The 25,629-nt window shown below is 38.8% G+C and overlaps 1 protein-coding gene across 1 annotated transcript in view; it reads right to left on the bottom strand.

Moving 5' to 3' along the window:
* The window catches only part of pappaa (pregnancy-associated plasma protein A, pappalysin 1a), a 174,742-nt gene that overhangs the window by 63,780 nt on the left and 85,333 nt on the right, over window positions 1-25,629 (bottom strand). Inside the window, exon 10 of the mRNA XM_010877932.4 lies at window positions 17,293-17,489. Coding sequence (XP_010876234.3) covers window positions 17,293-17,489 — 197 coding nt within the window. The remainder of the gene's footprint in view (window positions 1-17,292; window positions 17,490-25,629) is intronic.

Genomic DNA, 25,629 nt, shown 5'->3' on the forward strand with positions numbered 1-25,629 from the left:
AGGCCCTTCATCAATGAGAATCAAAGAAGAGCCAGGCTGAAGTTTGCAAAAGACCATAAGGATTGGACCATAGAAGAATGGAGTAAGGTAATCTTCTCTGATGCGTAAAATGTTCAGCTTTGCCCAACACCTTGTTGTCTAATGGTTAGACAGAGACCTGGAGAGGCCTACAAGCAACTGTGTCTCGCACCCACTGTGAAATTTGGTGGAGGATCAGTGATGATCTGCGAATGCTTCAGCAAGGCTGGAATAGGGCAGATTTGTCTTTGTGAAGGACGCATGAATCAAGCCAAGTACAAGGTTACCCTGGAAGAACACCTGCTTCCTTCTGCTCTGACAATGTCCCCCAACTCTGAGAATTGTTTTTTTCCAGCAGGACAATGCTCCATGCCACACAGCCAGGTCAATCAAGGTGTGGATGACCCTGTCATGACCAGCCCAATCTCCAGACCTGAACCCCATTGAAAACCTATGGAATTTGATAAAGAAGAAGATGGATGGTCACAAGCCATCAAACAAAGCCGAGCTACTTACATTTTTGTGCCAGGAGTGGTATAAAGTCACCCAACAGCAATGTGAATAATCAGGATTATTCCACCAAATATCGATTTCTGAACTATTCCTAAGTTAAAACATTAAGATTTTGTTGTTGAAAAATGATTACATTTATTTTTTCTTTGTATTATTTGAGGTCTGAAAACATTGCACCTTTTTTTGGTTATTTTGACAAGTTGTTTTCTGGTCAAAACACTATAAATAACAATATTTGTATTTGAAATGTGTGTGTAGTGTTGTCAGTAGTTCATAGAATGAAACAAAAATGAACATTTTACTCAACCACATACCTACTAATAGTAAAACCAGAGAGACTGATAATTTCGCAGTGGTCTCTTAATTTTGTCCAGCACTGTATGCTGGATTTTATTCACCAGTGAGCAATGGACGTGGCTGAAACACCTGAACTCAATAAGTAAGTGCAAATGTATTTTGATTTGTTATTCCATGATTCCATGAGTTATTTCACAGTTTTGATTTATTCACTGTTATTTTAGAGTTTTACAATATTGGAAAATATTGTAAAACTCTAAAATGAGTAGGTGGATCTTATGAAATCATATAAAATGTGTGGTCACACAGTTCAATAAAACTGAAGTTAAAATTCCAGCCATTTTTTCAAGCAGCTCTTATTAAAAAGAGAATCATCATGAAAAACCTCAAAGTGTTATTTCAACCTCAGTGTCAATAATAACAAACAAGTAAATAAAAATTGTCTCTGCACATTTGCTATAGTTTCAATTGGACAAGGAAAGCTTGAAAGATGATATTCAGATGATATACATGATACAAGAATAAAGAGTCTAGTTCCTTGCTGTATGAAGAGAAGGCAGAGCCTAAAATCAGTTCTGTTAATGCTAGCAATATCCATTAAAAAAACTTTTATTTTATTGGCTTTCAAATTTGGGCAGACCCTTTGCAGTATCTTGAAAACCCTGTAAGACCAGTCAGATCCCAAAATGCAGGATGGCTTGCCCCTAAACACTAGACGTAAGGCAATGTGAGAAGTCTCCATTTGAAGGCTCTGAAAGTCAGGCCAATCATATGGTGAAAGAGAGGGAACCAGCAAAAGAGTGCAAGACAGAGAAAAAGGCTAAGGGAAGGGGAAAGCATGAAATAAAGCATAAAGTCTGCCTGTTTGAGACATTTCACACTATTACTTTCCCACTAAATGAAAGACATAGAGAAGAGGATGGAGAGAGAGAAAAAAAACAAAGAGCCAGAGAAATAATGATGGACTTAATTGCTTAATTTGCCTCCACCATGGCTGTGGTAGAGATTGGCTGCCAGTGGGTGAAGTTAGGTCACCTCCGCAAAGGGAAGTCTTAGCCACAGCCAGTCTGGGAGTAGAGTGAGGCCCCTAACCATACACTGTTGTTTTAAACACACAGTCAGACTAGTTGTACGAGAGAGGGAGAGGCCCCAAGCGTAACCTCAACCCTGACAGTCCCCCCAACCACCCAAGAGCCGGCGATAAGTTGCCTGGCTGCAGCGTGATCTCACACTTCCTCTCTTTCTCCATTAAACCCAGAAGAGGGTAGTTTGAGGAGAGACTGACAACTTCTCCATTCTATTTAAGAAACATTTTTATATTAAGAAATTCAGTGTGATATGTTTGCATACAGTTCAAACAGACATGTAATGTGTCTGCCTGTACTGTGAAATGCCTTACTACAGAAGGGGAATTCAGACAGAAAGCAAGGATAAAAAAGATATATATATATATATATATATATATATATATATATATATATATATATATATATATATATATCTTTATATGATATATATATGTTCCATTTTGTATGTATATATATATATATATATATATATATATATATATATATATATATATATATATATATATATATATATACATTTATATATATATATATATACACATATATATATATATGGAGACAATAGTGAGACAGGTAAAACCAATCAGGGCGTGACAACTGTATTGTCATTTCATTACATTACTTGCATTTGAAACATTTAATGTGCAAGCAAGGTTTTTTTTGTTGGCAGACATGGTACATTTTATTTGATTATTGAGGCAAGCTACATATGGAATATTATGTCAAATGTCTACGCACATGTATAAGCACTTTTGTGGTTGTATATTGAGTTTCACGGTTGTACACTGAAGGCTGTGGCTGTATATCTGATCTTTAAATGTACACTTACATTTGACAAGCTTTTACTTTTAGGTCTGTGATTGAAAATTATTTTCCAAGCTTGTACATTTAGGTCTGTGAGTGCAAGATATATTTTACAAGCTCTGAAAATGAAGTGTGAACACATACATTTGTATACACTCTACTTGAATTGCAAGCATATGATATTTTTCCAACAAAAGCATTCACGGCAGCATATAATTGATGGCAACAAAAATCATTCAATCGATTCATGTGTCAACACATAAATCATTTCATATTTTATTTAATAATTGGTAACATCACAAAGGTAATATTTTTTTAAGAATTTAAATATAATAATTGCAAAAAGTCATGATTCTTGATGTCAATGACCTATGTCATATAATTTTATAAATTGATCAATATTATTTACAGGGAATTAACAGTTTTTGCACTCATGCAGTATCTTTTGTTTTGTAGTGAGAGCATTTTATAAATAGTGAGTTCATTTGTTATATCCTTATCATCATTATGAATAGAAAAACAGAGAAATATCCAGGCTACTGTGGTCATCTTGTCACATCAGAGAGCTCTGGAAAACCCATCACAGCTAATGTCAGTTTTCCTAGCGTATGCTCCATTTTGTAGGTAAATAACCTTAGTAAACAAAAAATTACTTTTGATTGGTGGAAACAACATTTATTTGACAGAATGGAATACATTCTATTAGGATACCCCCCCAAAAAAAGTTACTGGTCAGCATCCAACAGTTGGTCAACATTAGGGATTTGCAAAAAAGTTTGGATAATCCAGATAAATTAAGGAGAAGAAATGGAAATGTGCTGGTCAATTAATAGAGGTACTTATAATGCTCCCGCAGGCATAACGTCAAACAATAGCTTCCAGGTTGTCAAGCTGTATAGCGGTTGCTAAGCTAATCACTTCAAATAACGTTGACAATATACTGTACGGGTAACAACCTCCAGTGAGGTTTCCCATTTACCCTAAGGTTATTGAACAATTTATAAACTTTTCATCCAACGCCTACATTGCCAATAAGTCTCCAAGCTCACTTTGCTAGCATTTTTTAAACTGAGTAAGGTTCCAAAGTTTTAACGTTCCAATCGGAAGCAGTCTAAATGCAGCCTAAGAAGCATGTGCGGGTGCTAGTACTTTCCGACAGTTACTGTATGAAAACCTTGGCATTAATGTAAATTCATTCTGCAAGAAGAGAGCAGACAGTCTACCCCTGACTGATCGGTTAATTTTGAAAAATGGCTGGAAATTACACCCCTCCTATTGTTGTTTCCTAGTGACCACATAATTGGACTGAGCATTCAGGGAAATAAATGATTAAAACGAATGTGTAGGAATTTCATTCATCAAATATGTACAAAGTGATTATTGATACTTTGATTGACTACGATTGTTCTACACAAAGATAAATAACATTTTGTTTCACTAATTTCATCATTAACACTTACCGCAACCTTTTCTTAAATGGTTGTTTCAGTTTGAATGGAAACACTGAATTTGACTTTGATGTGGATGGAATAGAATGCAAAATGTTGAACATATTTACACTCAAAATAAAGTGTTACCTAAGAGTGTACTGAGCAAGCAAACAGTATTTTTGCTTATGTAATAGGATAAAGATATACTGTTACACTTTTAATTAACCCATAGGGTAACATTGGCAGGTGTGTGAAGCATAAGTATAATGAATACTTTTTACACTCTGTAGGTTACTCTGAGGTGGCGTTAAAATAATTTAAGTTAATTTACACCGCAAATTGCCGCAAATCGTAGCATGTGCACTCTTTTCTTTAAATATTTGTATTCATAACTATGAATTACACATAATTAAGCAATAAAAAGAATGTTGCTTTTCAACAGAATACATTTTGGCAATGTAAAAAGCAACTTAGGAACACTGCATGTGTTGCTTGTCCACCCTAGCTGACTAAGTCTTGCTTTCTCCATGCCAGCCTGCCCCTCCCCAAGCACACTGCGTTCAACACACATTGCAGCACATTTGTAGAGCGGATGTTTTTCTATTTGATCATGGAATACAAATGTGTTTATTGATTTCATCGAAACACATTCAGTAAACAGCTGCTTGGCTTCTTTTTATTTACTTTCTACTTCGTCCCTGCTTTGTTTTGTGAACGTTAGCATAAACGAGAGCTCCACTGGGGCGGAAGAAGCACGCATCTGTGAGACATTTGTGAGTTGTGCTTTGTGCAAGTTTCAAACCGCCATCATTTACCGGAATGCTGGTAAGTGCCTGACGCGTGAGGTAATGTCCTGTCATCGAGGAGAAACGGCTCCTCGGCCCCACCCTTACTGCCGTGCACATTCTCTCATTGGCTGCTGAGTTAATAACGGGGCTTAAACAGCCTACTGACAGGCAGCCTTGCTCTAGCCACAGCCCGGCAAGTGAGGTGAGGGCAAAACAATAGTGTGGTTTACCTACTGGGCTGATCTCATGTGTCAAGACCTAAGCAGTGGCTGGTGCCGCAACCACAGAACCAGGGTGGGTGGGTGCACCAATGCCAGGCCCACCAGCTGATCGTAGAGGGATTCAGAATGAACCCTCAGTCATGGCATTCTTGGTCCTCTTTGCACCACTGACGCATACATGTACCTCATTTAGCATGACTAACATTCATCCCTGTGGCCAAAACCTGTGTTAACAACTCAAATATTATATAGGGGCTGCTGAAACCTTCCAAACCCAATCTACATGGTTTTCCAGATGGTAACCTTAATGATAATTAAAAAAGGAGAATGTTGGAAAGGCATTTTAATGTGACCAAATGCTAATGCCACTGGCTGCGAGCTTGATGAAGAGTGTGGTTTGGAATGGGTTTATAGGGCAAGAGAAACGTGCCCTTACATGTAGCTCCTCACCAAGGAGTGTGTGTTGCTGCCTGTGTGTGTTCATGTCTGTGGACGCTGTACTTTTGTGACTCTGAATAAAAGCACTCTGGTGATTTCCTTGTTTTTACTAGCCAGGATTTCCCCACTCCTCGTCCCTTATCATCGTTTCTCTGCTTCTTCCAGTAATGGTGAGCGGGAACACAGTGAGATCCCTGAATGATGGGAGATCTATCCATGGCGTACTTAGCTCCCTTCTCGTAACAAAACGGTATTCCTATGCAATATAAAATATATTCCAGTTATTAGTTCCATTTGATAGTTTGCAACATTGCAAAAGATTAAAAATAACATGGATACAAATGATCCCTGTCCAGTGAACCAGCGCTCAAAACATTCTGACCCAAGCAGCATTTTACCATAGCTCCATTGGATACCTAGGCAGCAATTTAACACCAGCTACACTATGATAAAAGTTTGTAATTTTATAATTTTAAGTGTCTGAAAGTTTGTGAGATATTAAAATGTAACATGAAGTCAATGGAACATCAATGGAAATTTGTTTCTATTGAGGAACAGTTAGTATCAAGTAAAATTTTGAAAATACATTTGCTCTCATCGTTAGCTAACATCTATGAAACAGCAGTAGGGCCAAAATCTCACTGTTGAAAAGAAAACTGAGAAAACATTGGACTAATGTTTAATAAATGGCATGTCACTGTCATAGAAAAGTTATGTTGATTTTGATGGGTGAGCGATATAACTTGGAAATATTGGTTAAAATTAAAACAGCTCCTGACTGGTGTTGCCAGCTAGACAGCAGCTCGATTAGTGGGCTAGTTAACTTAGTTATTGGGTGAAATGTCCAGAGTAAAGTTATGACGTCAATTTAACATGGGCTGTATCCCATGGAGCCTTGACTGTCAGCACCTGTTCTGGGGAGCACCTTAAGGAGCTCCAACAAAGCAAGGCATTTGATTGGGTTGATGTTGTGAGGCGTTTTTTCAACCTGATTTTGCCAGGCATCATATAGCGTGGCCTGGTCTAAGAGCCTATGTAAAAGATTCCTGAGCAGAATCCATCCCTTGAGAAACCACCTGGCACAACACTAATTGGTTTATTTTACTTTGTGCTGATGGTTGCTAGCTCTGAGCCCAATTCACCAATGAAAGTCTTGTTGGATTTAACCCAGCTAAAATATGGACCCAATTAGCAACATGCGAGCATGAACCATCTGAGGATGTCTATCTCCACTTCTGTATTTGAGGAGTGCAAAATCAACATGCCATTTAAATTTAGCTGAATAATTGCTTTTATTTTGCTCTGTGAACTCTTTCCCATTCTTGATTGTTCCATGATTTTTTTTACTGTTAACAATGTGGAAACATTTTTAATCACCTGTCAAACTCACACTGGGAATGGCAGAAATATGCTTCAAAAGAATAAAGGTTTTCCTTTGCATATAAGAATTAGACTTCTTGGACTGGGATTAACTTCACCATGTCAACACGTACATCACAATAAATATTACTTGTTTTCATTGGGGTTTTGGTGGGGATATGTTGGCTTGTTGTGCGGTTGCAAAAAGTAATTTAATCCGGTTGGCAATTATTTTAATTTGATGAGCTGAAATAAATGTGAGACTTAAAATTCTAATTTGAGTGTGATGTTGATACGTCTCATCTAACAAACAATATAAAATATGTACCTGTAGGAATAATTCTGTTTATCCCATCCAGGGGTACTAGGATCCCTGGAGGCCTACGCTTACTGGTAACATGGGTACAATAAATCCCTATCACTATCTCTTTCCTTTTTGTATACCAAAACCTTCTATCAAAGGTGAAACCAGACTACAGGGGGGTACACAAAAAATATGGTAGAAAACAACAGCAAAAGGTTTTGTATGCAGAAGCCTTCCTACATTACCCATTCTTTCTGATATCAAACACATTAAGCCATGATGCACTGAGACTGGTGACTGGAGGCAGTACTTGCCATTATTTACTACTGAGGGCCCAGATCAGAAGGGCCCATGGCTCCATGCACTTCATATTTTTCCCCATGACTGCACAGCATTGAGCCGTGACATTCAAACTTCTGCCTCGCAGCGTAGTTAGTGCATATTCTCTGTGGGTCTTTCTATAAATAAAAAAGAGCCAATGTGTGACATCAGGGTCAACATTTCAAAATTGTTTTATATACATTTCAACATGATTTTCATGCAGCTTCACATGCAGTTACAACAATACAAGTTCAGATAGACATAATAAGACCGTAAACCCAACCTATCAACAACAAACCTCGTAAATGGAATTTCGAAAGTCACATGAAATATGGACAACACATATTTTGCATCACGTCTTGCAGAATTGTCTGTTAGTACTTTAATAAACTTCTTTATCACAAGGTGCAAATTGCATTTCAATACTCATGTCTCTTCCCACAGAGTATTCTTTGTTTAAATGAGTTGAGAAGAAGGGATGAAATCAAGGAAATGCTAGTGTAATTGGGACAACATTTAAGACATTACTTGACAGACAGAACCGGCCACCATAATAACCTTAGTATGTTCAGAAACATCAACTAGAGCCGTGGACTTCTGACAAGGCTCGTTAGGTAGTGACATTAATAGCTCCACTTCTAAAATCGGGAATAAATTCTAAAAAATTTACATTGAACAAAATGTTTTACTTTATAATGCTATATAAGGAAATCCATCAAAGCTCACTTATAGAGATGTAAACTGAACCAAAACAGATTGGCTTTCTGTATATTATGGAATATTTCTGGGACAAAACTTGTTCAACAACAAAATGTTCAAAATGTTCATAGTTTTTAATATTCATATTTCCTTTATATGAATACAATTTGTACAGACACTTTTATACGTAATGACTTACAGAAACAATTAGGGAACCGGTAATTCTGTTGCCAAATAACTTTTTTTTTTATGTTTACCTCAGCAACACTCAAACCACAAGGCTATTTTCCGGCCAATACCACACCTAACCATTTAAAGTGGTTAGGTGTAAGCACTGACAGGCTGACCCCCCACCCCTTCATCCTCTGCAGCAATGCTGGCAGCACTCATACATCTATTTCCCAAAGAGCATGAGCATGAGCATGTGCATTCAACTTCTTTGGTTGACCATGGTGAGGCCTGTTCTGAGTGGAACCTGTCCTGTTAAACCGCTGTAAGGTCTTGGCCACCGTACTGCAGCTCAGTTTCAGGGTTTTGCCAATCTTCTTACAGCCTATGCCATCTTTATGTAGAACAACAATTATTTTTTTTCAGATCCTCAGAGAGTTCTTTGCCATTAGGTGCCTTGTTGAACTTCCAGAGAAAAAGTATAAGGGAGTGTGAGAGCGATAACACCTATTTTTACACACCTGCTCCCCATTCACACCTGAGACCTTGTAACACTAACGAGTCACATGACACCGGGCAGGGAAAATGGCTAATTGGGCCCAATTTGGACATTATCACTTAGGGGTGTACTAATTCTTGTTGCCAGCGCTTTAGACGTTAATGGCTGTGTGTTTAGTTATTTTGAGGGGACAGCAAATTTACACTGTTATACAAGCTGTACACTCACTACTATACATTGTAGCAAAGTGTCATTTCCTCAGTGTTGGCACATGAAAAGATATAATCAAATATTTGCAAAAATGTGAAGGGTGTGCTCACTTTTGTGAGATACTGTAAATGTTTTGGATGCATACATGTAAATGAAAAAAGCAATGTATAAATAGTGCAAAGACATCGCTCTATTTTAACGTAAGAAACAGAAATCAACATGTGATTGGACTGCAAAATATAAATTCCTGCTCCATCAAATGAGTTATCTATCACTCAACTTATATTCAGAACACTTTCTGAATCTGATGTAACATTATAATGTCACCTCAATATATGTCTCTCCACAATGGCCAAGACCAGAGAGCTGTTTAAGGACATCATGGATAAAATTGTAGACCTGCACAAGGCTGGGATGGGCTACAGGACAATAGGCAAGCAGCTTGGTGAGAAGGCAACAACTGTTGGCACAATTATTAGAAAATGCAAGAAGTTCAAGATGACGGTCAATCTCCCTCGGTCTGGGGCTCCATGCAAGATCTCACCTTGTGGGGCATCAATGACCATGAGGAAGGTGATGGATCAGCCCAGAACTACACAGCAGGACTGGTCAATGACCTGAAGAGAGCTGGGACCACATTCTTAAAGAAAACCATTAGTAACACACTACGCCGTCATGGATTAAAATCCTGCAGCGCATGCAAGGTCCCCCTGCTCAAGCCAGTGCATGTCCAGGCCTGTCTGAAGTTTGCCAATGACCATCTGGATGATCCAGAGGAGGAATGGGAGAAGGTCATGTGGTCTGATGAGACAAAAATAGAGCTTTTTGGTCTAAACTCCACTCGCTGTGTTTGGAGGAAGAAGAAGGATGAGTACAACCCCAAGAACACCATCCCGACCGTGAAGAATGGAAGTGGAAACATCATTCTTTGGGGATGCTCTTCTGCAAAGGGGACAGGACGACTGCACTGTATTGAGGGGAGATCTTGGCCAACAACCTCCTTCCCCGTAAGAAGCATCTCAAGTGGCCTAGCCAGTCTCCAGACCTGAACGCAATAGAAAATCTTTGGAGGGAGCTGAAAGTCTGTATTGCCCAGCGACAGCCCTGAAACCTGAAGGATCTGGAGAAGGTCTGTATGGAGGAGTGGGCCAAAATCCCTGCTGCAGTGTGTGCAAACCTGGTCAAGAACTACAGGAAACGTATGATCTCTGTAATTGCAAACAAAGGTTTCTGTACCAAATATTAAGTTCTGCTTTCCTGATGTGTCAAATATTTATGTCATGCAATACTTAAAAATCAAACAATGTGATTTTCGGGATTTTTGTTTTAGATTCCATCACTCACAGTTGAAGAGTACCTATGATAAAAATTACAGACTTCTACATGCTTTGTAAGTGGGAAAACCTGCAAAATCAGCAGTGTATCAAATACTTGTTCTCCCCACTGTACGTTAAAGTAAGCCTAAAATAAAACTATTTACGGTTATACTGGTGCATTTTGGAAGGACGCATCCGTGCATGCTTTTTCTGATAATATAGGCTAGATCACCCCCTTGGGAAGTAAAAGAGTATGGTTTCCATGATTCTCTCATCTTTTCACTTGATGAAAAAGTCAGTTATCATCACCTATATTGATATTTGTTGTATCAATGTTATTCACGAATGAAAGAAAAACAGATTGCGTTGTGCCATGAAATGAAATAGAATTAACCAGAGTAAAGTCTCGCTAGAAATTGCTCAATTCTTATACTATTCCAATTAGTTAGTAGATACTAGTAGACCTATTACTGGCTAATAAGCTGTTAAAACGGCCAGTGGCAAAAGCCAAACAGTTCATAGATTCTATTGGTGGTGGAGGTAAATGTAATAAGAATCGTTAGTCAGTTTAACACAATGCTTAATGGTGTCTAGCGAAATATTCAAACTTGGCATGGTGTTAATGCGTGACAAAATGCATGATCTAATATTGAGATGCTATACCGAAACTCACACACTAATAGCGTTGATATATTTCAGTAATTCCATTCAAAAAGTGAAATTTGTATAATTTATACATTCATTCCACACAGACTGATATATTTCAAGTGATTATTTCTTTTAAATCAGCAGTGTATCAAATACATGTTCTCCCCACTGTATGTGTAACTATTACAGCACATTATGTTAAAAAAAAACTACTTTTTCTACAGTTACTATGTGCTTTTGGTATCAAGAAACATAAGGTGCTCTGGAAAAAGTTGAGAGGAAATCAGAAAATGTAATCCCCTTTGCCCTCTTTTGGGAAAGAGAAAAAGGGGAAGGCAATGGGATATTGTGTGTGGGGATTGCAGTCCATACAAAGAGGTAGTTAGTTACTAATTCTGGGAGACAGTTTTACTGTCTCCTTGACTAGGGAAGATATTATCTGGAAATGCAGAGGCCAGGTTCAAAGAATGAGTCCCTGCCAAGTCTGGATTAATGATCTCCCTATCTATTCTGCACCATGTATGGCAGGAGCTGGGCTCTGGGAGACATAAGGAAAGTCTAACAGGTTTGAATAGGCCTGTGCTGAAAAGTAGGCATTAATGTATCAATCAATAGCATGAGAGATTAGATAATCTGAAGTCAGTGTTTTTCATCCAAGTATTTTGAAACACTGAAACGACAGTCACAATGTCCCTAACTCAGGGAAAACACAAAGACAATTCCTGGATAACCTCAGATGTTATTGCTATTTTATGCATGGTGTGTGTGTCTGTTTGTGTGCAGTTCGGCAGTGATAAAATCTCTCAAACTGACCCAAGGCAATGTGTGTTCTTCACAGTAGAAATAATTTGGATCACGTGTGCTGTTATGGTAGCTCCTCTGGGAAAATACCTTCTGATGCAACTCCATTGGTGGGAACACACTGTCTACTCCCTCACACGCATCAAGCTGTGAACTTGTCGAGATAGTGTGAACATTGACGTCACAAAAGGAACTCAACCCATTCTCTGTATTGAGTAAAGTGTTGAGACTAAATTACATTCTCCATCTAATAAACATTCTGAAAACAGTGAAATGCTTCCAGTCCCAATACTTCTAGAGGGATATTATCTCTTAATTTTTAGTTTGGTCCTTTAAGTATTTTAGTTGAGTCCTGTCTACAGTAGTTTCACTGTAGTATAGTCTTTAACATAAGATCTCTTTTAATCAGAAACATCACATATCCTTAAAGTATAGTAATATAAAAATGTGTTGTGTGCATACCAGTACAACTCATGAATAACCCTACTAACCCTACTTAAGCAAAAGACAGATATAGTATACTGAATCTCACTACTAGTTGAAAGCAAGGGCAATCTAAGCTTTCTGGTATGTCGAGATACAGCACCGGAATTTTTTTTCTTTCCTTTCCAAAAATGTTGAAGTGTTCAAATTAAGAGACCACTGCAAATTGAACGAAAAAAGGTGAAGGAAAGAAAAAGGTGCAGTGGTCTCTTAATTTCTTCCGGAGCTGTATATGTAAGAGCACACATGGGCCAATGAATCAGTGAAGTGTAAAGGTTTTGACTTTTCAGAGACACCATCAGCTACAACAGGCAATTTCACTTGTTTACTCTCAACCTGGTTCCAAGTTTTAGAGGATGTCTATATTACAGGTTCCTTTTAAACTTAACAGAGATTCAGATCTTTGGCATGAGAGCTTTGCCTTCCAGGTGATAACATTTTGACCAAACCACTGTAGAAGTTTGGGCTGGTACAGGAAAATGAGATAAATTCTGAATTTTGTTGCAGAAAATGTTTCCTTGTGGATGACTGAAGAATTGAAGTGGCTAGTCTAAGCAAACAACCGCAATCTCTAAGAATTCAACTTGGGAAGCCAGAAAAGGGAGTGTTTACACGTTGTACATCAGTAAAACAAGGCTCACATTTTTTGAACGCTTCGCTGCCTCCATGGCGTCTCTTACTGGTTGACTGGCCAGCTCTTCCCGAGCCTTCTTGCCATTGAATGGGTTTCCAATGTCAGCTTGGGGAGATATCTGAGTGAGCGTCTTGAAGAATGAAATTTCCCTCTTCAACTTTGCCTGCCACCATTACAGGACATTTCAATTACTGTCCCCAGGACAAAAACCCTGCTACCCTCCTGTAAAGGACATTACTACACTGCTTCCAAAACCCCTGACAAACACACAGAACTTGGTTGTATTATCGTCCATATAGGATCAAATGACATTAAGAACAGCAGTTCTGAACAGATGAAAATGGATTCATAGGGCACTAATAGATTCGCTACTAGCAACAAAGAAACAACTTTTAATGTCCGGTGGTTTACTTCCATTATATATTAGTGATCACAGTCCTACTGTATGTATCAGAGACTCAGAGACATACAGCCAAACCAAAACACCAAACCGCACCAAATCACCAAACAAATGTTATACATTTTAATGAAAAACTGTGTTACATTACCTTTACCTTAGTGACATTGACTGCAATTCTGCAATTCTAGAAGCTGAACTAGCACAAGAGTATTTCTCTCATGTTTTTGCTCCAATTGCTGACAGGTACTCACAATGTGAGGGGATAAGAATCAAAAACTGATTCAAAATGGTTCATGTCTGTCAATCCTGATACTATTCATGAAATAGATTTGGCATGGGAGCAGCTAATTCACACTGGCAGAGTTTTAAGCAATTAAGAAACATATTATAAAGCTTGTCAGAAACTGGACTATTGTATGTAAAATCTGAGTTATGTAGACAAACTACCTGACTGTAATGGGAATATGGTCAAATGTCCATATACAGGGCAGTCTTGCAACATCTCCCAAAATCTTCTAGTACAATAGTAACCCAGAACTTACTTTGAGTTGGGGAAAACTGCTTTCGACTACCATGCCCCATGTTCATGGAATGCGGTTCAAAGGCCGTTCAAATGTCTACATACAAAACCTTCTCAAAGTCAACCATGATTGCTTTTTTAATGTGTGTGTTTCCTGCTATCTATCTCTTTCATTATTATTACATATTTTTTTTTTGTATCATATTTCTGTAAAACAGTGTTCAACTGTAAAAGAGACCTTGGTCTCAGCTTGTTTCCTCTGTTTAAATGAAGGTTAAATAAAATTAAAAATTCTATCTATTTCTATTTTCTTTTTATATCTTATAAAATACATTATAATTTTGTCATTCCAAAACCCAACTTCACAAAGGATTATATATGTAATGTGACAAAGAAAAAAAAGAAACAAAACAAACAGCCACGACAACGTCAAAACCTGATCTTGTCATGTCAGTACAAAATGCTTAATACAACTGCCCCACAATTATGGTGTATTATGTCATAATTTTAGCCTGTCTAGCAAGTTACAGTCAAATATAAATTGATTCAACCCTATCGGTGTACATGACTTGGCAGATGGTCACTAAATTATAGCTAATCTAGTTAAAGAGGAAGATATCTCAGCAGTGTGCTTCTATGGGACTGGACTATCCCATCTGACTAGCTAGTGAAGAGGTAGAAGCACAGAAGAGGTAGACTTGTAGATAGCTCAGGCGATTATCTTTTGTTGTAGTCAAAAATCTGTGGAAAATATCTGTGTAAAATATGTTGTTATAAAATAGTAGTAGTTACAGGGATGTTCTCATTTTACAAGGATTTTCTCATTTCTGTGTCATACACTTTATATTAATACCGGACCTTATCCTGTATACGCTGTTCCAAGTTTTAGAGGATGTCTTTATTACAGGTTCCTAAAAGGAATATATTTTTTTTAAACGTAACGGAGATTCAGATCTTTCAAAATTTTTACCAAACCACAACATTCATTTGGGTCTGCTCTTCACAATTGCAGCTTGGTGCCTTCAAGGTATCCTTCAGGAAACCAGGGTTATAGACATAATTGAAATTTCCTTTCAGTCAGCCACTTGGTATGACACTCCAGGGACTAATACAGCCACAGGACAAATCCAGTCTAGTACAGTCACAATCCTTAGCCAGAAAGCCTCCATACTGAATGTGGTGGCCTAAGGCAGCCTACCTATGGAAGCAACTGGACACACCAGCCATCCCCTAAGGCAATGCAGAAAATGCAGGCTATCCTCTTCTGTCTGGCTGACAGCACACTCACATGCTGTGCCCCTCACTGTGGTATTTCATAGGCAGGAATGAACCAAGCGATCGCAATTCAACATAGCCAATTATAGTTCTATTCAGAGAATCTGCAACAAAAAACAGCCACTCTCTCAATTTAATCTTGGGAATCAGGAAATATTGATAAACACAAGCAACTTGCTCTGTGCTGGGGAAACAATGCTCCTGCTTTGGATTGATTGTGACGTTTCATTTCTACATGCACCAGTCCCAGCCACCCAAGGTTTGACTTTGGGGAAGGGTTCACAAACAGTTTACAAGGCAGGTTTTTCATGGCTCCCTTTCCTCAAAACAAGAATGGAGTGTTTCAAATGCAGAACCAAACAAAGCGTTCTGAGATACTGGCTCGTCTAAAAACCGTTGCAATGAAATGTGTAATAGTGAGGACGGCTAAGTTGGCACAACCAAAAACGTAATGTGAGGTGGAGTACACATTTATTTGCAAAATGAATATGAATATATTTATGACATCACCTGGAGGATAAAGCCCCCCGAAAATATAATTTGACATCACCCGCCCCGAGCCTTCGTACTGTTCATAAAGATAATTTTTTTTAAATTATTTTTGATCACTGTCACCAGCCCAACTCGACTACAAGATCAGAGTTTAAGTCCCAGCCCAGTTGTGATCGGGTTCCAGCTGAGAATGAACTCCATACCTCTGTGTTACAGTCTTCAGCTGCAGTTTTGCTGGCCTTTCCTCCAGATCACTCACCGCCTATTAGCACAGGTAGAATTTAGGCCTAGCTAGCTGAAGTCTTTGTCTGCGCAGAACACGGCTATGGCCACCTTCCTATAGTAATTATTTAAAGTCAATGGACAAGTTCTGCATGGAGTTGTGACTATTCTTCTGTTCCCTTGTCTTGTTCTTTCTCATCCTTTTCCAATATGCAAAGCAATATTTTTTTTATCATTGATGTGGTGGATTGTTGAGAACAAGCCGTGTCTCTGATAATCATCTATATATTAAAACAGGAATGCCATAATATGTGTTAAGCATGTAATCGTAAAATAATTCCCTCTCTACATGACGTTGGAAAAAGCAGCAAAACAACTTGTAGGCAGACTGATAGTCTATTCATCCGCATAGACTGTTCTCTACATTCAAACTGATAGTTTAACCATCCGCATGGACTGTTCTCTACATTCAAACTGATAGTCTAACCATCTGCATGGACTGCTCTCTACATTCATACTGATAGTCTAACCATTCGCATGGACTGTTCTCTACATTCATACTGATAGTCTAACCATCTGCATAGATTGTCCTTTACATTCATACTGATAGTCTAACCATTCGCATGGACTGTTCTCTACATTCGGTAGCAGCAACTCCTCCAACAAACGATTCACTCCACTCACTTTTTTCCCCAATGGAAAATCTCCCTTCGACTCTGAAAGTCCATTGAATATTTCAATCTACAGAGACTGTACAGAAACTCCTAAATTCTTCAGTAGAGAACTTGTTCACAATTATGTTCCTTCCGTAATTCAACAACCATTTAGGTTTATTTTTTTTGTTATTTAGCTTTGTGTAGCCTTTATTTCACTATATATTGCACAATCTGGATACGCCAAGCATAAAGAGGGACTGATCGAATAGGCAATAGAAAAGTGATTTAGAAATAAGTTCAGTTCCGCCAGTCAATATGTAAATTCCACAAGTCTAAAAGATAGGCACCTAAAATGTAATCAATAATAAAATGGACTTAATAAAAAATTAAAAAAACTTCCCAAGAAGGAAAGAAAAAACCATGACCCTCCCCAATTTCCCTCCGTGTTTCATCATGTTCATTTCCGATCTCTACCTTAAGTCATTGTTAAGACTGTATGGTGCAGAAACACTACAGTCATGTTCATTAGGCGCCAAAGTAAAGGAGGTAGAAAGAAGACTGAAGCACGGGATTACATTTTTGTTTTCTATTGAAAAGCATTGAAATCATTCCATTGCATGTTGTAATGAACTCAGCCAACTGTACAAAGAGGTGTTGTGTAGATTAAGAATGTACATTATGGATATACCTTTGTGACTGCAGGGTAACCGGCGGCCACCTCAGCAGGGCAATAGAGGCTCTCATGGTGGGACACCTCCACGGCTGTAGCCCACTGGTCTAGGAAACCACTCGGGGTATAAAGTCCACAGTCCCTCACACTGGTCTCGCGCTCAAAGTCTTCACACACTCCGTCACCATCGTAGAAATAACACATGCTGGGCTCCTCTGCAGGGTGGGAGGGAGGGAGGGAGGGAGGGAAAAAAGAAGTGTGAGGAGAACTGGGCCCAGATTACACTAAATGCAGTATGCTGTACAGCTGTGGTTGGCAGCCTTATTCATGTGTGCCAATTTACTATTTATCCAACCATTTTTACTATTCTGTGTGCCAGTTATGAATTTCATATGTGCTTGTCTAATTGCTTGCCTGGTTAAACGACACAAAAAGAATGTCTGATTAAAGTGTATGAAAGAAAATGTTTGCATCAGTAATAAAATTGAAAGTGCTTTATGATAGACAGCTTTCAGAGATTTCAATACCAATGCTGATAAATGTAGAGTGGGGATAACAAGTATTTGATACACTGCCAATTTTGCAGATGTTCCTACTTACAAAGCATGTAGAGGTCTGTGATTTTCTGGAAAAATCTAAAAAATGACATAAGTATTTGATCACCTACCAACCAGTAAGAATTCCGGCTCTCACAGACCTGTTAGTTATTCTTTAAGAAGCCCTCCTGTTCTCCACTCATTACATGTATTAACTGCACCTGTTTGAACTCGTTACCTGTATAAAAGACACCTGTCCACACATTCAATCAAACAGACTCCAACCTCTCCACAATGGCTGTGAGCTGTGTAAGGACATCAGGGATTAAATTGTAGACCTGCACAAGGCCGGGATGGGCTACAGGACAATAGGCAAGCAGCTTGGTGAGAAGGCAACAACTGTTGGCACAATTATTAGAAAATGGAAGAAGTTCAAGATGACGGTCAATCTCCCTCGGTCTGGGGCTCCATGCAAGATCTCATCTCGTAGGGCATCAATGATCATGAGGAAGGTGAGGGATCAGCCCAGAACTACACGGTAGGACCTGGTCAGTGACCTGAAGAGAGCTGGGACCACAGCTGGGAAAACCAGTGTTAGTAACACACTAAACCGGCATGGATTAAAATCCTGCAGCGCATGCAAGTTCCCCCTGATTAAGCCAGCGCATGTCCAGGCCCGTCTGAAGTTTGCCAATGACCATCTGGATGATCCAGAGGAGGAATGGGAGAAGGTCATGTGGTCTGATGATAAAAAAATGTAGCTTTTTGGTCTAAACTCCACTCGCCGTGTTTGGAGGAAGAAGGAGGATGAATACAACCCCAAGAACACCATCCCAACCGTGAAGCATGGAGGTGGAAACATCAGTCTTTGGGGATGCTCTTCTGCAAAGGGGACAGGACGACTGCATCGTATTGAGGGAAGGATGGATGGGGCCATGTATCGCGAGATACCTCCTTCCCTCAGTAAGAGCATTGAAGATGGGTCGTGGCTGGGTCTTCCAGCATGATAATGACCCGAAACACACAGCGAGTTCAACTAAGGAGTGGCTCCGTAATCTCAAGGTCCTGGAGTGGATAGCAAACCTGGTCAAGAACTACAGGAAACCTATGATCTCTGTAAGTGCAAACAAAGGTTTCTGTACCAAATTTTAAGTTCTGCTTTTCTGATGTATCAAATACTTATGTCATGCAATAAAATGCAAATTAATTAGTTAAAAAACATGTTGTTTTCTGGATTTTTGTTTTAGTTTCCGTCACTCACAGTTGAAGAATACCTATGATAGAAATTACAGGCTTCTACATGCTATGCGTAAGTTCAAAATCGGCAGTGTATCAAATATTTGTTCTCCCCACTGTATATATAGAACATCACCGTTGTCAAGCATTAACATAAAACATTTTCAAATAAAGATTTTTTTTGTCTAATAAAAACTAATAAAATAATTTGAAATAAAATTAACAAGCACAAAATAATTAACAATAATAAACTTGAAAAGCTAAGCAATATAAAGAAATTGATATTTCTAATTTCATATTTTTTTATGCAAGTCCTTGGGTTGCCAAGTTAACTACACTTGCATGACACTGTTGGCACTCATGCCTTAGATTGCTAACCCTTGCTGTACTGTATTAGGCTGGACAGATTACAATTTTTCTGGATTAAATTTAGTTCATTGCATTCATCATGGAGGCCTGTTTAATAACAGTACCTTATATCCAAGCTACTTACCATCATTTTAAGCAACTGGGATATAAGGCAATACTCTATGGAGAGCTGCAGGACCAGTTTCTGAGTTCTGAGGGTTAAAATTCAAAACAAACCCCCCCTACTGCTAGGCATACAGCCGCACTAGTGAGGAGGATAAAGTCACACAAAGGTCATATACATGTAAAAGTATGATTAGCCTCAAGTATTTAAGTTGAACCCCTCATCCATGGTAATGCTTTTAGCAGATTTAGCACTAGCAGTCATCTTTACACATCGCTCTATCAGACAGACAGTCCTCGTGTGTTAGCAGTGTGAAAAACTGTCACAAAGTGTATAGACATCTTTACAGAATTGCTTTATTTCAATTAAAATTGTCATTTAAAGTCATTGTCATCTACCTTTTAGCCTTTACTTTTTCAGAAATACACGTCATTTGTTTTGGAACACTGAGGCTGCCTCATTGTTTCCCTATTGAAAAATACTACACATGCGGACATGGTTGTCTACTTCATCAGATATCTCCAATGTATATGTATTGATTAGTTTTTTGCTTTTAATCATGAAGACCTCCCCTTTCAAATAAAATATGACAGGCCTAGCTTTGCTATCATACCACACTAGTCACAAAATAATTTTGTCCTTTGGAATTCTATGTTCCACCCTTTTCAAATAAGATATGACAGTCCAGCGGCTTTGCTGTTATAAGACACTAGACATGAAAATATTTCCAGCTTTGCAACTCTATGCTCCGCCAATTGATTTCCTAAGAAGGCACACCAGTCTACATAGATAAATATCTTAAAATTTAGAATTTAGGATTTTTGGAATAGTCAGAAATGAGCGCACACACACACACAGTCTTGTTTCAATGTTTTGTCTTAGGTATGTTGTGTTTGATTGTAGGCCACACCCACATCTGACATCATGGATTGTTCCCGCTGTAATGGCTTCTGAAAACAGTGGATTAAAAAAGTAGATAGAGAAAGCTAGTCATACCATATGACAGGAAAACAGTGTGTATGTTTAAATAGACTTAGTGGTGTCAACTGTATCCTCTTAAATTCCATCTGCTTTAAAAAACAAATGTATTGATTTTCAGAATAATAACTTTGGGTTATCTCTGATGCAGTGCAGTGATAAGCCAACTGTGTCACAAAAGAAGGAGAAACAGAAGACATTTTGTTGCTAAGGATGCAGTTTTTGTTGCTAGGGAAGCACAGTTTCAGTTCATGAGTTTGGACAACTCTAATGCCAATTCCAGGCTGGGACATGACATGACTCCACAGGGCATCAAGAACAACTCAAGGTATGTGTTACTTAAGCTGAATATGAAATCTAGGTCCAACAAGCCTTTTAAATACAATAAACCAGCAGATAACCCACATATTAGTTACTGTTAGGTATGTAAATAATTGGACACTGACACAAGTTTTGTTGGCTGTTTACCAAACTATATTCAAGGTAAATCCATGACTATGGCGTTAAAGCACATTCTCTCAGCTTTAATTTGAGATTATCCACATCCAAATTGGAGGAAGGGTTTAGGAATTACAGCTCTTTAATATGTAACACCCTATTTTTCATGTGATCAAAAGTAATTGGACAATTGACATGGAGAGGTGTGGGCTATTCCTTCGTTATTTCTTCATCAATTGAGCAGGTAAAAGGTCTGGAGTTGATTCCAGATGTGGCAATAACATTTGGATGCTGTTGCTGTGAGCCCACAACATGCGGTCAAAGGAGATCTCAATGCAAGTGAAACAGGCCATCCTTAGGCTGCATAAAAAAAATCCATCAGAGAGATAGCAAGAACACTAGGATAGGCCAGATCAACAGTTTGGAACATTCTGAGAAAAAAAAGAACACACTGGTGAATTCTGCAACACAAAATGGCCTGGACGTCCACAGAAGACAACAGTGGCGGATGAACACATGATCCTTTCCATGGTAAAGATAAACAACTTCACAACACCCAGCCAAGTGAAGAACACTCTCCAGGAGGTAGGCATATCATTATCAATGTCTACCATGAAGAGAAGACTTCACAAGAGCAAATACAGAGAGTTTACCACAAGGTGCAAACAATTCATAAGCCTAAAGAATAGAAGGCCAGATTAGACTTTTACAAAAAACTTCTTCTTAAAAAGTATGGTGAAGGCTTGGAACGGCTCATGATCCGAAGCATACCACATCATCTGTAGGTGGAGGCATGAGCATGCCTGGCTTTCAATTGCACTGGTTTAATAGTGTTTATTGATGATGTGACAGAAGACAGAAGCAGCCAGATGAATTCTAAGGATTATGGGGATATAGTCAGCTCAGATTCAGCCAAATTCTGTGAAGTTGATTGGACAGCACTTGACTTTACAGATGGACATTGACCCAAAACATACTGCGAAATCAACCCAGGAGTATAAGTGGAATATTCTGCAATGGCCGAGTCACTAACCAGATCTTAGCCTGATCGAGCATGCATTTCACATGCTGAAGACGGAACTTAAGGCAGAAAGTCCCACGAAAAAACAACAACTGAAGACAGCTGCAGTTAAGACCTGGCAAGGCATCACAAAGGAGGAAACCCAGCATTTGGTGATGTCCATGCGTTCCAGACTTCAAGTAGTCATTGCCTCCAAAGGATTCTCAACGAAGTATTAAAAATGAACATTTTATTTATGATTGTGTTAATTTGTCCAATTACATTTGAGCCCCTGAAATAAGGGGACTGTAAATGAAAATGGTTGCAATTCCTAAATGTTTCATAACAATTTTTTATTGAACCCGTTGAAATAAAGCTGAAAATCTGCACTTCAGTTGCATCTCGGATGTTTCATTTAAATCCATTGTCCTGGTGAACAGAGTCAAAATTATGAAAACAACGTCAGTGTCCACATTTTTCCAGACCTAACTATATGTATTGTTTGATGACTTGTAAGTGGGTCCATATTTTTACTCAAGTACACAAGGCACCTTGGGTAACTCTGCATACTAATACAGAGTGGCAGACATATCCTACAAAATACAACTCCATTACTCCACACCTTAACATCTGTTTAACTCTCAGAGAACAATGTATCAACAGGGGTAGTATTTAAAAGTCCCCTCCACTTCATGTCTTCTCCCCCTTTACTCTCAGAGCGTAAACATATCTACCTTCTCTTAGCAGTTCCAGTCTTTTTTAGTTTATATCTAATAATTGTTTTCCTTTCAGATGACATTTGGATAAAGGTATAAATAAAATAACACTTCAAGCGTGCACTCCCCTGTAAGGCAGGGCAGAGAAAGACAAGGGCCTTTGAGAGCAGAACAGTAACTAAAGAACTTGACATTGTGGGATTCTTTGTGCTTTTTTGAAAAGGGAGGAGGTGAGAAGGAGAGAGAGAATGACGGAGGGAAGCACAGTGACGGGTGAGAGACCAGGCAGGAGGATGCACCAGTATGGCTTTTCCAGACATCCCACCCGGAGTTGGGGCTGGACCAGGGGCTTGGAGCTGGGCTTGGGGAGGTTGGGTTGTGCGTGTGCTCTCTCATTGTCAGGGGTTCCAGTTAGGGGAAGGCAGCATTCCGTGCCAAGTTGGCTGGGCCTCCTTGAAATTCCAGCACTCCCCAGCTCAGATCCATTTAGAGCTGTACTCTACTTTGATGATGTTGAAACCAGGGGCTGTAGATGGGGGCATATAGAATCAACTTGTGCCACTCCAAATGGATAGAAAGTGAGGAGAGGTTGAGATGGAATTTGAGCTTAATCGGGAGCGAGAAAATGTGAGAAAGAGAGAGAGATAGAAACTGAAAAACACGGAATGTGGGAAATGCTTGGGCATGTGTTAGTGCTATACATTTAAGGGAGTGTCAGAAAGATTTTGGCTTATTTTCACATTAAATATGATTGGTGTAGTAAGGACTGGGTTTTGATGAATGAACATGAATAAATACATACTCTCGAAATGACCCAACACTGACCAATAACACTGTGATTCATGGCTAAATATGTAGTTGTTTTAACTATTCACATTATTTTATGTAATCCCTTGGAATCAACAAAAATTCTGAAGTTGAACAGTTTTGTAAACAGTGTACAGAGACAAAATTACTAAATATAGACCAGATCAGATATATATTTTTTTTATTCAGTCACTATTGTTTTAAGTAATTGAATGGCTTCACTTAGACAACAAAGCATCTTCACTAATATAGGCACTTGGCCAATTGCATTATACATGCATAGGCAAAATGAAGTAAATGTGCAAAATGAAATTCATAATTGATAAGGTCTTAGAAGGGAATAAGCAATTACAATAATCAAATTGAAAATGTTACTAAACAACTACTTGTTTTACAGGCTAGATGTCTAAACACACCATTAATTCTTATATCAAATTATAATGGAAAATTAATACAGTTTACATAATATTCACAGACAATCTAATATGTTGTTTCATGATGGGCAGTGACACATCATGGAGATTTCATGCAAGTCCAAAACGAGAGCTTCACGGCTAAAGTAATATATTCTGTAGGCTTCCCTAAAATATACAGATAAAAGGTTATGTCAGCTCAATGTTATGTTCAACAAGTGTTATATTTTAAAATAGTTTTGGTGATTAAGAAATTAAAAAGGCCATTTGTATGATTTTTCCTGTATTACTAGCATAAATACAAGGATGAGTCACAACTTCACAACATTTTCATTATAGTTTCCTATATCCACATAAAAACTAGAAATATGTCAGTCCTTCCCACACATATCCCTGAATACTGTGGTCAGTGGAAGACAACGCAATCGGGCCTGCCAGCATATTGATGGGTTGTGAGAAACAAACAGAAAGAATGAATGCATACACATGCAAACACCACTAATGTCCATGCATGCATACACAAACACACACAAATGAGGCAAGACCAGCTATGACAAAATTGACAGTTTCCATTTTTTTTACCAAAACGCTACTAAGAACGCACCAACAATCCACTATATGAGTTATGTATTTCCATCAAAAGACAATGGTTTCCAGACTCTGTAAGAGTCAACATAACCACAATAAACAACGGCCACTCTTAAGAGAAATAAATGAGACCTATAACTAGTGAACACCTTGCTGCTGTCACTCACAGAGCCCGCATGTTAATTAAATCAGCCAGAAATTCAGAGTGAGATACGTGACACATTATGTACCAAAACAGCATACCAATCAAAATACACACACCTAAAGGATTATTAGGAACACCTGTTCAGTTTCTCATTAATGCAATTATCTAATCAACCAATCACATGGCAGTTGCTTCAATGCATTTAGGGGTGTGGTCCTGGTCAAGACAATCTCCTGAACTCCAAACTGAATGTCAGAATGGGAAAGAAAGGTGATTTAAGCAATTTTGAGCGTGGCGTGGCTGTTGGTGCCAGTCGGGCCGGTCTGAGTATTTCACAATCTGCTCAGTTACTGGGATTTTCACGCACAACCATTTCTAGGGTTTACAAAGAATGGTGTGAAAAGGGAAAAACATCCAGAATGCGGCAGTCCTGTGGGGGCAAAAACGTCTTGTTGATGCTAGAGGTCAGAGGAGAATGGGCCGAATGATTCAAGCTGAAGGAAGAGCAACCTTTACTGAAATAACCACTCGTTACAACCGAGGTATGCAGCAAAGCATTTGTGAAGTCACAACACGCACAACCTTGAGGCGGATGGGCTACAACAGCAGAAGACCCCACCGGGTACCACTCATCTCCACTACAAATAGGAAAAAGAGGCTACAATTTGCACGAGCTCACCAAAATTGGACAGTTGAAGACTGGAATAATGTTGCCTGGTCTGATGAGTCTCAATTTCTGTTGAGACATTCAGATGGTAGAGTCAGAATTTGGCGTAAACAGAATGAGAACATCCATCATGCCTTGTTACCACTGTGCAGGCTGTTGGTTGTGGTGGTGTAATGGTGTGGGCGATGTTTTCTTGGCACACTTTAGGCCCCTTAGTGCCAATTGGGCATCGTTTAAATGCCACGGCCTACCTGAGCATTGTTTCTGACCATATCCATCCCTTTATGACCACCATGTACCCATCCTCTGAGGGCTACTTCCAGCAGGATAATGCACCACGTCACAAAGCTCGAATCATT

This window comes from Esox lucius, chromosome 14, assembly GCF_011004845.1.
Source record: "Esox lucius isolate fEsoLuc1 chromosome 14, fEsoLuc1.pri, whole genome shotgun sequence".
Lineage (NCBI taxonomy): Eukaryota > Metazoa > Chordata > Actinopteri > Esociformes > Esocidae > Esox > Esox lucius.